The following is an 11,556-nucleotide window of genomic DNA, read 5'->3' as shown; positions in this document are numbered from 1 at the left end:
ACTGGTTCTATTGCTGGCTCTGTCTGCTCTCCTCCTATGAGCAGCTCCTGATGTTTGGTACTTAACTCGGTGGGTTTAGTTTTGCTTCGGTTTAGACCTCTATGTTCCCTCTGTAGTTCTTTCTCTGGGTTCTTATAAGACTTGCTGAAATTGTCAATAACACCAACACCAAGTAGAGACTTACGGAATGGTGCTGGGAACAGTTCTCTAAGGAATTTGTTCAACTGAGTCAGTTGCCCAGAGCAACCAGTGAATGATGTCACAAGGCCTCACAGAGCTCCTGGTCCCCTTCTGCCGAGGTTGCTGAGCCTGGAGACTGCAGCAGAGTTCTCTACTCTGCCCAGCCAAATCATGTCTTGTCACCTCCAGGGCAGCACAGACATTCTGACTCCCTCTCAGCTATGTCTACACTCAGGTATTTGTGCTATGGCAATTTTCCCATCGGCTTCTTCCCTCTGGCCACAGAAATATCTAGGTAAATGCAGCTTCTGAGAACTCTTAGTTTTCTAATGTAAAGGTATGAGAGTAAGAGTAAGAGAGAGGAGGGCAGAGACAGAGACAGAGACAGAGAGAAACAGACTGATCTTTGGTTCTGTTTCCTGGAGGATCAAAGGCTGTTCCAGTCTTTATGGGTCCTCAAAAATCTCAAGAGCAAAATATGACTTTTCCTTTCTCCTTGCCTTCCTGCATGCATGCCTTAAACACCTAAGTGTTTAATTCCAGGTGAAAAGAAAAAAGTTCTTTGTTTTTCTTGACTAGATACTGTTTGTATCTAAGAAGGTCACATATTAGATTATTAGATGTGATTAAGGTCACTTAATCACATCACCAACTCCAGGACAAAGGACAGCTTTTGCTTCATTCTTCAAAGCTTAATGTTGAAACACACAGATCTACAGATTATTATTACAGAGATATATAGATATATGAAAACTGGCAATAATTCTTGCCCTGAATTTCATTAGGATAATTGCTTTAGAGAGAATCAAAGTCCAGCCTTTGTTGGAACTGAATCCCAGATGGGTGTGTTTTTCAGCTCTTCAGCCCACATAAGACATTAGGCTTGAACTCATAGGACGCCACAGAACACCGTGTACTGATCAGAAGTCGCCATGACGAAAACATCAACATGCATATACCACTTTCTTGTCTTAAACTGGTATATCTTCCTGAATTACTACATCCCACAACATGGAACAGATCACGAGAGATTAAAACTCTTTCAAGATGGTGTACAGTCCAAGTACTTGACACTCCTGAATCTGGTAAGTCTATATTCTCACACAAGGAACCAAATTTATTTACCCAAATCATTTTCTTCTCCTTATATCATTTCTGGATTTTACTAAATCCAGAATTCTATTGCTTGTCTGCTGTTTCCTTTGCTGTAAGTTTTGTCTTTATGATTTAATTTCCCTGTGAACATCCATTTTGTAAGTTATCTGTAACTATTGGGCTGACTGTGTTATGTGATTTGTTTACCTGTTTATTGTCAATACTTGTTATAGGATCTGGCATGGGTGTGGGGTAATACTTTTATTTATGCCAATGCTGAGAATCAAGAACAGAGCTTCTCACGTGTTAGACAAGTATTCTACCACCTCACTACATCCTCAGCCCTGGCTGATTATTAATGCTATTTTGAAAACAATCTCATCCTGGAACTCATCTAGGGACCAAAGTCTTAATTTCACCATTGGATCGACGACAAATGCAAGAGATTTTGAACTTTGTATAGGAGAGTCTTTGAAGAGAAGGCACAGTGGCAGAAGGCAGCAAGTTGTGTAGGAAGTGTTATTTCCAATGGAAGAATAATGCCATCTTACAACACACACAGACTAACAGATTTATCTAAGAAAAGCAAACATATTTTTCCATGTTCAGCTCCCACTTCAATTTTTTATAGGCTCAAATTCCATTTGAAAGGACAAAAATCACCCCCACTGAGTAGCAAACACGAATTTGCAGCCATTTAAAAATCAGCTTTAGAACTTAATCTTTTCTTGTCTTCTTAACCTAGCTGACCACACACAGTTGAATAAAAATGATTGTAGAATATTCCATGCCTTTTGCATCATAATCCTTCCTCATCTGGCAAGGAGAGTTTATCTGTGGGTCAGAAAAAAAGAAATGCTAAAATGTATAGGAGGAAAAAAGTGATGAAACCTCAAACTAATGAGGCCTAGAGGCATTAATTATCTCCTTCTTATGAGCATTTCCTGGTCTCTTGATTTTACTCTGAAAAAGTTGAGCTCCGAACATAGCTCCAGTGTGTTGGAAAATACAAGGTGACTGCTTGTTGCCAGTCTAGAATTTTTTGAGAAAAATGAATAGAAAACAAAATAAAAGACCTACTTTTGTGGAATGCTGAGTGCTTTAGTTTTTCAGTAAAGTCTATCTCTTATTGGTTTTCTATAAAAAAATCTGGGTGAAGTATCTCATGATTATAAGTCTAGCTACTCAGAAGGAGGCTGAGATTTTAGGATCCATACTTGAAGCCAGCCTGGGCATGAAAGTCCATGAGACCCTTTAATCCAATTAACCTGCAAAATGCCAGAAGTAGAGTCGTGGCTCATGTGGTAGGAGCTTAAGCCTTGTTTAAGCATAAAAGCTCAGAGGCAACATCTAGGCCCCAAAGTTAAGCCCAAGGATCAGCACAGAAAAAACAAAGAACTATTGTTGCAACACCCACTAAGTGGAAGAGGGCAAGTATTGATTCTCTAGTCAAATCCAATATGTGTTCAACCTCATAGAAATGTAATGAAGTCTGTGGTGGTAGTTCATATCTGTAATCCTAGCAACTCAGGAGGCTGAGATTCAGAGAACTGAGATTCAGAGGACTGAGATTCACAGTCAGTGCCTGGCAGAAAAGTCCATGTGAGTCTTTCTCCAAAATTACCAGTGAAAACCAGGATGGGAGATGTGGTTAAAGTGGAAGAGTATCATCCAACTAAGCAAGTCACGCCTGCACTAGGCTCTCACTTCAAACTTGGCTATTAACATTAAAACAAAAAACAAACAAACATGGAGTTGTGATAGACTTATTAGCCCCTATTAATGTAAGCCAATTCCCTGACATCTTAATTCTAGCTCATTTATGTGCTACAAAGCCTTCATTTCCTAAGACCTTGTCAATAATACAACCATATATGGGTATTGATCTAATCTTTTGCTTTCCTAACTTGTCAACTGGCAAATCCCATTAGTTCTTTCTTCTGCCAGGTACAGGTGCATGCATCCCTTCTTCTCTGATATTTCCAGGTTTCCCATTCCAGATTCTTATGTCTCTATCTGGTTGATCCTCACTCTTCACTCATCATCCAGATTCCAGAGTCTTCTCAAAGCTCTATTCAGTGTCAATTTATTTTAATACCATGACCTCATTAAAAATTATGTTGGGCTGATCCGAAAATGTCAGTGGATTCCTTGCTTTAAAGAATCAATCCCAGATTTGGTAGCTCTCCTAATGACCCAGCCTCAGGTCCACTTTTCCAGGGAGGCTGAAAAGCATTTGTCTCAGGTCCATAGACTCCTGCTCTCATTTCTTTTCCTTGAAATCTCATAGTCTTCCTAAAAGTCCTTGCTGACTAACTTCAGGCCAAGTTTGCTGCTCCTCTCTTTCCCTCTCCCTCTTCCTTTCTCTCTCTCTCTCCTTCTTCTTCTCTCCTTCCCCTCCCTTCCCCATGATAGGATCTCTGTCTCTGTTTAATATTATCTAATCAATTTCCTTCCTCATATGTGAGTCTTAAACTTCCGATCAAACTCTTAACTTGATCAAAACCAGGAATTTTATTTTCTAGGTTCTTGTTAATCCTATTAGCTGACAGTTCCTCCTTGTTTTGTCGCAGGGGTAGGCATAAATTGCTCACAAGAGGATATTTAACCACAACAACCTGACCTGCAGGTGCACTGGGCTTGCTGAGATTTCCCCCTTTTGAAACCAAACTTCATTCTGAAACATAGTCAGAGACAATGCCATATAACTGGGATCTCAGGAAAATCTGGGGGCAAGCTCCTCAGACCTCATATTCCCTGTCTCCCTTTGTGAACAGAAACAAGACCTTCCCATTCTCACTCATAAAGCTGTCTTCCTTGGAAAACTTCCAAAGCCATCAGCAGCTCTAATCTAATTTCCCTCAAGCTCCAAAGATGGCATTACCATAGAGGTCCTCAGAAACAAGGAATGGGGAAGAAATGGTCCAAAGACATCCTTTAATAGCCCAAACTCCAAGGCAGCCTGTAAATCGTGAGAAGATGGCATTCCTTTTAAATGATAGCACCAACTTCCATACTTGAAGGAACCCATAATTTCCACCATCAAGTTAATGCATTTATACATGTTACTTTTAAACATGACTGTCAGACCATTAATGGTTTATGGCTAATGTTAGAACTCTCAGACAGGGTTAAGATTGATTGCACAACAATAATAATCACCCTGGCTTCCTAAAGTAGCTATTGCTTATTGAGCAGGCTATGACAGACGGCACTGTGGTGGGTCTATACATATAACAGAGACTGCAGCAGTTTTTACAATAGCCAACAAATGGAATCAACCCAGATGCTTCAGGACAATTTTGAAGGGCCTGCTCAGCACCAGAACTCCCCAAAGGGCCAGATGAAATCGGATGTCTGCCACCATCAGCTTCCTCTGGCCTACTTAATCCTCCTGCTCTCCCTCTCCAGATGTTACCAGAGCAGACTCAGTGAGATCTGTCTGGTATGTTTCAGAATTCCTGCCTCCATTTCTCAAAGAATTTATTGTATCAGTAGTAAATGTACAAAAATATTCCTTCCCCTCATCCTTTTCACCTCCTCTTTATTTCCCTCTTATTCCTGTCTGTCTTTCCCTCATTTTTAATACAGGCATGGTAACACCCAGTTGGTTCTGGCCTTCATTGAGTGTAATAGAAATCAGGGTATCTAACTGGGTGTGCTATGGAACTTGATTTAGGCTATTGACAGCCAGAACATGATTCTAATAGATATGAGCCACTGTCTACAAGCCCTATTACACCTGTAAGCTAGTCTGTCTCAAGACATCCTACTCAAGTGAGTTATCTATACACATCGGCTAAGCATTTTAATAGTTCTTCCTAAGCTACTTCATAACATTTATTTTTGTCATGATATAAATATGATATATAATCACGATATATATTTTTGTCATTCATTATATATACATACATACAAATATATACATGTATATGCATATATGCACAAACATAACCGTATACATTTGTATATATATATGTGTATGTATGTATGTGTGTGTATGTACTTGTTTTGTTTTGCTTTGTGGGTTGTGGGGCATGAACTGAGGGCCTGGATACTGTCCTTGAGCTTTTGCACTCAAGGCTGGCACCCTACCACTTTAAGCCACAGTGCCACTTCCAGTTTCTTGGTGGTTAATTGAAGGTAAGAGTCTCACTGGCTTTCCTTTCTTGGGTTGGCTTTGAACTGCAATACTCAGATTTCAGTGTCCTTAGTAGCTAAGATTACAGTAGCCACCAGAGCCCCATCTCATGATGTTTTGGGAGTTTTTTCTCATTGTTTTCTTCTCATTTCAGATAGTGTCTTTCCACATTTCTTCTCCTGTGTTCTTTATTTCATTCTCTTATCTCGATTTCCTACTTCAACTAAATGCATATGAATGAGCAGTGAAATAGTATTCTAGGTATTAATGCAGATAGACTTCTGTCCTCTACAGAGAACACCCCGTTCCCCTCCCCCACCACCACTGAGACATGAACCCTTTTCTCTGCCAGCCCTAGTTGCTCTTTTGTTCTGGAATAGCTTTTCACTGCAGGATTACCTCATTGCTGAAAGAGAGGACTAGAAAGTCCCAGCCAAGCCAGAGCCCTGTGCTGTCTTACTTGACTCACTCATAAAGTGTTGTAATGTCTTGCTCAGAGAATTTCTGGGATCTCCCGCTCCAGAATCATTTTGCAAATGGAATTCTCATGTCCTGGGAGACTTTAAGATGATTCTGGCTTTAAGACCAGACTTGATGGATCAGAAAGGCTATGTTGCTATGATGATTTTAAGATTTTTGTTGAGTTGTGAAGACTCAGAATGTAGAACCAGTACATCCCTTAGCTACAGTTCCTTAAATTGCACTAGTTTTTGTTTTTAATGTAAATTCATCTCTATCACTGGTGGTTATATTTGTAAGGCGACAACGAAAATGAACAAACTTAGAAGAGCAGAGTTTCAGGGAAAGGCATAGAACACTCAACTGGAGCAGAATTATGGGAGAATCAGGAGAAAAGATGAGAGTGGCAGAGTGGCAGGCCTAAATAAAATTAAACAGGGAGATAGACTGAAAGCTCCTTTCCCAGGCAATCAAAATAGGTGAGAAATGGAGATGATAGTAATTTTGTTGAGAGGTTTTAAAAGAAGGCCAATTATTTCTGTCATTCAATGTCATTATGTAGTCTGTTAGGAATGCAGTAACCAATTGCCACTGGCTGGGTAACTTAAAAATGGACGAGTTTTATCTCACAGCTCTGGGAACTGCAAGTCTGAAATCAAGGATCCAGTAAGGCTAGTTTCTTCTGAATCCCTTTCCTTGACCTGTGCAAATGTCTTCTCATGGTCTCTCCTTAAGTGCCCATGTCCTATGAGAACCAGTCCTGTTGGCTAATGGCCTCTTGTACATATTCATTTTACTTGATTACCTCCTTAATGACTGCCTCAGAGCAAGCCTGATGGTACAGATCTCTGGTCCCGCTACTGGCCAGGAGGGGATAAGAACATTATAGTCTGAGTTTCCTGGGGTAAAGCATGAGACCCTATCTGCAAAATAAACAGCGCGAAAGTGGAGCATAGACCAAGTAGTAGACCACTTGTCTAACAAGAGCAAAGACCTGAATTCAATACCAAGCACTAGAGGGAAGAGAAAAAAAAAACTCTAAACATGATCACGTTTTGAGTGATTGATAAGGCATTAGTTTTCCAGATTTGTGAGCTAACCCATTCTCTCAAAATTGATCTCTCTGTTGTGTGTATGTGTAAGCGTTGTGTGTTTCCTGTGCTGGTACTGAGATCTTCTGATCTCAGCCTCCTGAGTAGCTAGGATTACAGACAGGAGCCACTGGCACTTGGCTTTCTCTGTGCAGATATAAACACTGTTATTGTATTGTTTTGGGAGAATGAGCAAGCCACGGATAACCTGGATGAGCTGAGTTAATGTTGGCCTCAACCCTGAGACCCCCTGAAGTCTCTCTTTGGGTTTATGGCATCTCACCCTCTGCATTCTCCAACTCATGCTGTCTCATGTTCCTGGATGCTGTATGCCCTAGCTCTCACCTTCACAACCCCCTGGCGCCTCTTTCTAGAGCCCTGGTGAGGAGCTCCCACAGGTAGCTTGTTGATACAGATGATGACAGGCCAGCCTTGGCTGTGATCCTGCCCACACACTATTGGCACCTGACGATATGGCATATGCTTGTGAGTCCACAAAAAAGCCAAGAGGTGGAGAGCAAGTTCACACTAGATAACTTGTTTTATTGATGGAGAAACCGCAGAGCACCAGAGCAATATGAATATATATATATATATATATATATATATATATACATATTCATCTCCTCGATCTGACTAGGAAGAGCACAAGAAAGAGTTCCCTTGACTCCCAGTGGCTCTAGGGAGCTCTGGCCTCAGACAGTCACATAAACTTCGCACGTGAAGGCAGTCTTGTTCCCAAAGAGGAAAGAGGCGGCAGAGCTCAGGCTGTGATTAACTGCTGTGTTGACAGAACAGAGGAGGCCCCTTACCCAGGCTCAGCCTCAGGCCCAGCCCCATGCTAAATAAAGCAGCTGCCTCTGTGGCCTGAGCATATAGAAGTGAAACTAGGGGTTAGATGAGAGCTGTGTGAGCAGAGATGGGTTGGGGTGGGGACGGAACGTCTAAAGGCCAATGAGTTGACATCCAAATTACGCAGTCCTTACAGGCTGAATACTGAAAGTCCCAACAGCAATAACAAATAGTTAAAACCAGGGCCCTCTTCTGGTGTGAAGCTTCTTCTTCTCTTATGGACTATGGGGTTCTTGTCTAGTCTCTGTTTTCTTCCCCCTGATCATTCTCTGCTTTCTTGGCTGTTCTCTTGCTCCCTTCCATCTTTTAGATGAAAATATTTTCCCAGAATTTTTCTTCTCATTTCCACTTCTCACGTCTACTCTCTCCTCCTCTCCTCTGCACTCTTCTCTCTACCTCTCTTTCCTCTTTCTCCTCTTTCCTCTTTCCTTCCCTCTTCCCCTCCTCCTCTTCTTGTTCTTGCTCCTCCTCCTTCACTTGTCCCTCCTCCTCATCTCCATCTCCTTCCTCTTCCTTTTTCTCTATCCTCCTTCTCCTTCCTCCTTCTCCACCTCTTCTTCCTTCTTTTCCACCTCTTTTTTCTCCCCCCACCTCTTCCTTAATTTTATTATAAATGAAGATTCAACACCTACACCTACTTGGTTCTATCTCTCGTGGGATCTGCGGGTATAAATTTCCAAATACAAGATTTCTTTAGATAGGTGGATGTCACCAGTTTAGGACTAGAATAACTTCAGATATATATATATATATATATATATATATATATATATATATATATATATATATATATATATATATTCTGCTGGGCCTAGAATCCTAGCTACTCAGGAGACTGAGATTTGCAGGCTCACAATTGAAAGCAACCCTGGGCAGACAAGTCTGTAATAGATTTCATTTCCAAAATAACCACCAAGAAGCTAAAATGGAGGCATGGCTCACTTAGTAGAGCACCAGCTAAGCAAACATGAGACTCTGTGTTCAAACTCCAGTACTGAGGCTGTCCTCCCAGGACCAAGAAGAATCTTGGGGAGTAAAAGTCAAGCATCACTGCTCTTGTAGTTGTTAATTTTTCAACCTAGAGATAATTCTGCCTTCTGACTTCCTACAGTGAATTTTTTTTTTTTGGTGAACTGTTCATAGACATGCAATCATATATGAAAGTCTAGCTCAAGAACCAGACTCAAACTCTGCAACCTTAAACAAGCTTGTTTCTATCTCTGCACTTGAGTCACCTGGTCTATAAAATGGTGGTTTTATAGTGGCTGTAGGTTGCTAATAGCCAGTTAGGTTGATAATAGCAACCATTAGGTTGTTATGAGAATTGAAAATTAGCTGCTAACCAGGCTAAAAATCTGAGGCTTGTGGTTCAAAGCCAGCCATGCAGAAAGGTCTGTGAGACTTGTTTGCAATTAAAGCTGAAAATAGCCAGGCACCAGTGGCTCATGCCTGTCATCCTAGCTACTGAGGAGGCTGAGATCTGAGGATTGCGGTTCAAAGCCAGGCCAGGCACTAAAAAGTCCATGAGACTCATCTCCAATTAATCACCAGAAAACTGGAAGTGGCACTATGGCTCAAGGGGTAGGGCGGTAGCCTTGAGATGCAGCGCTCAGGGACAACACCCAGGCCTAGAGCTCAAGCCCCATGACTGGAAAACAAAAAGCCAAAAGTGAGAGCTAAGCTGAAGTACTAGCGTGTGCACACACACACACACACACACACACACACCCTAGTTCAGTGCCTGGCACATAACAAATAACAAATGATGAACAAAAGTCGGTTATTAAAGTCAATCAGTAAGATGTTTGAGTGATACATTTATGTCTAATCCAGGAGTTCTAGGACTTTTAGTAACCCCCCCCCCCCCGGAGAACTTGAACTATCTTGGAGCCTTATTTCAGAGAGTGTGATCCCAATTTCAGTGAACAGGGAGGGACAGGGATAGAGAAAGGAAAGGTCATGCATTTCTGAAAATCTCCTAGGCAATGTGATGCTGCAGGTCTTAGGACCCATGTTGGAGAAGTAGCTGAATTCACATCTCTAACCTCTCCCGCTTGCCCCTCGGCCTAGGAAGTTTCAAGAGGTCAATTCTGCAAGATCTTTCCCAGAGTTCAGACCTTGTTCCCCAACAGTCAATTTGATCATTCACTCAGCTCGCTGTGGGTTCTAGCACGTTCTTGTCTTATACTCTAAGAACAGAGCTCAGACCACTTCTTGTGTAGCCATGCAGAATTCCTAAGCACTGCTTGGCTTGTGAACAGAATTCAAAACCAACATATGCTTTGTATTTGTGACTCCGTAGCCCTCAAGGTAGAAGTCGTGGTATTGTGAAAAACACGGAACATTGGCAGTGTTTTGCTTTCCACGTCACACTGCAGTTTTAAAAAAGTGACATTTGCAATGCTCCAAAATCCAAACATTTCCAGCACCTGCCTGACACCACAAGTGGAAGATTTCACATCATGAAAGTTGATTTCGTGTACGAAATTGTTGAAATTATTGTACAAATGTACCTTCAGGCTAAGAAACATAATGAATTTTGTGACTTGCGTCTCCTCCCTAAGCTATCTGATTATGTATATGTAAATGCAAATATCCCAAAACTCTGGAAAACCATTTTCTAAATCTGAAATATCCCTGTTCCCAATTTATTTCAGAGAAGAGACACTAAACCTGTACTTCCTTTTGCTCCTCTTTTGCCTCAATGGACCTCCTAGAACTTCAAATAGCGTATCAGATATCATGGCTTCCTGGTTCTATCCTGTGGACATAAATCCACAGGATTTAAGGGCTCATCAACGCCTTCAGAAAGCAACTTTAGTGAAAGAGGAACAGTGGCCCCTCCTCCTGCTAAAGCAGAAACAATTGTGTGTATCTTCCACCATAGAGCTCCATCCAATGCCTTTGACCCTTTGACCCTTGTTCATGTTTTCCTAGTAAGAGTTCCACCCTAGGCATTTTTCTTTCTAGCAAGATACCTGGCCATGCCAGCACTGAAGCTGGCTCTTTGCCCAGGTGCTTTCGATGGACTCATCCTATCTATGTACAGCTATATCTTATCTCATTACATCCTCCTTGTAAGCTGACTCTTTGTTTGGTTTTCCACTTCAGCTCAAATCCATTACACAAAATACTGTACACATTATTATCCCCTAAACAAATCACCTCAATCAGTTTTAGTGAGCAAGGTCAGGGCCCAATGAGCTGGAAGCCAAGCTATTGAATTGGCTCCCAATCAAAACAGCCCAGTAGCCCCTTTTTTTCTAAAACTAACATTGCTCCCAGAGGAATGCGGGTTTATATCCAGGAAGAATGTATTAATTAAAGCAAATGAAAATGTCCTCATTTGTTGTAATGAATTTAGCTCTTGCAGGCCATTTTCTTTGGGGTCGCCTGCTTGGATGATGTACTGAAAAGAATTCAAGGAAGAAAAGACATTAAATTCATAACTGCCTTCAGAGATCTGCTTTTTACCACACTGGCTTTTCCTATATCCACCGTAAGTTACCAAGATGTACATCGAGTAGAATTGACATATACAAACAGACAGGCTCTTTTCCTAGGCAACTCTGTGGAAACTCATTGTTGTAGATCAGACCAATTGCATCTGCAAATGTGTTCTGTATGAAGATTGCCACCACATCACCAAGGGTCTGGAGGAATAGATTTCTCATCAGCTTTATTATTAATCTTGTATCTTGGTGAAAGCTTGATGCTAGGTCCTTATTGCTGCATCAT

At 41.3% G+C, this 11,556-nt stretch overlaps 1 protein-coding gene across 3 annotated transcripts in view; it reads left to right on the top strand.

Moving 5' to 3' along the window:
* The first annotated feature begins 267 nt into the window (after positions 1-267).
* The window catches only part of Adtrp (androgen dependent TFPI regulating protein), a 61,317-nt gene continuing 50,028 nt past the window's right edge, over positions 268-11,556 (top strand). The window contains exons 1-3 of one of the 3 annotated variants that reach the window (XM_090356485.1): positions 268-415; positions 1,037-1,265; positions 11,183-11,317. In XM_090356485.1, the coding sequence (XP_090212611.1) occupies positions 1,113-1,265; positions 11,183-11,317 (288 nt within the window). In that variant the 5' untranslated portion in view covers positions 268-415; positions 1,037-1,112. Of the gene's footprint in view, positions 476-1,036; positions 1,266-11,182; positions 11,318-11,556 lie in introns of all 3 variants that reach the window. The other 2 variants (XM_090356486.1, XM_090356487.1) reach the window with 2 other exon arrangements.

This window comes from Megascapheus bottae, chromosome 22, assembly GCF_031878675.1.
Source record: "Megascapheus bottae isolate mThoBot1 chromosome 22, mThoBot2.hap1, whole genome shotgun sequence".
Taxonomy (NCBI): domain Eukaryota; kingdom Metazoa; phylum Chordata; class Mammalia; order Rodentia; family Geomyidae; genus Megascapheus; species Megascapheus bottae.
This window is presented reverse-complemented; position numbering and strand designations above follow the sequence as displayed.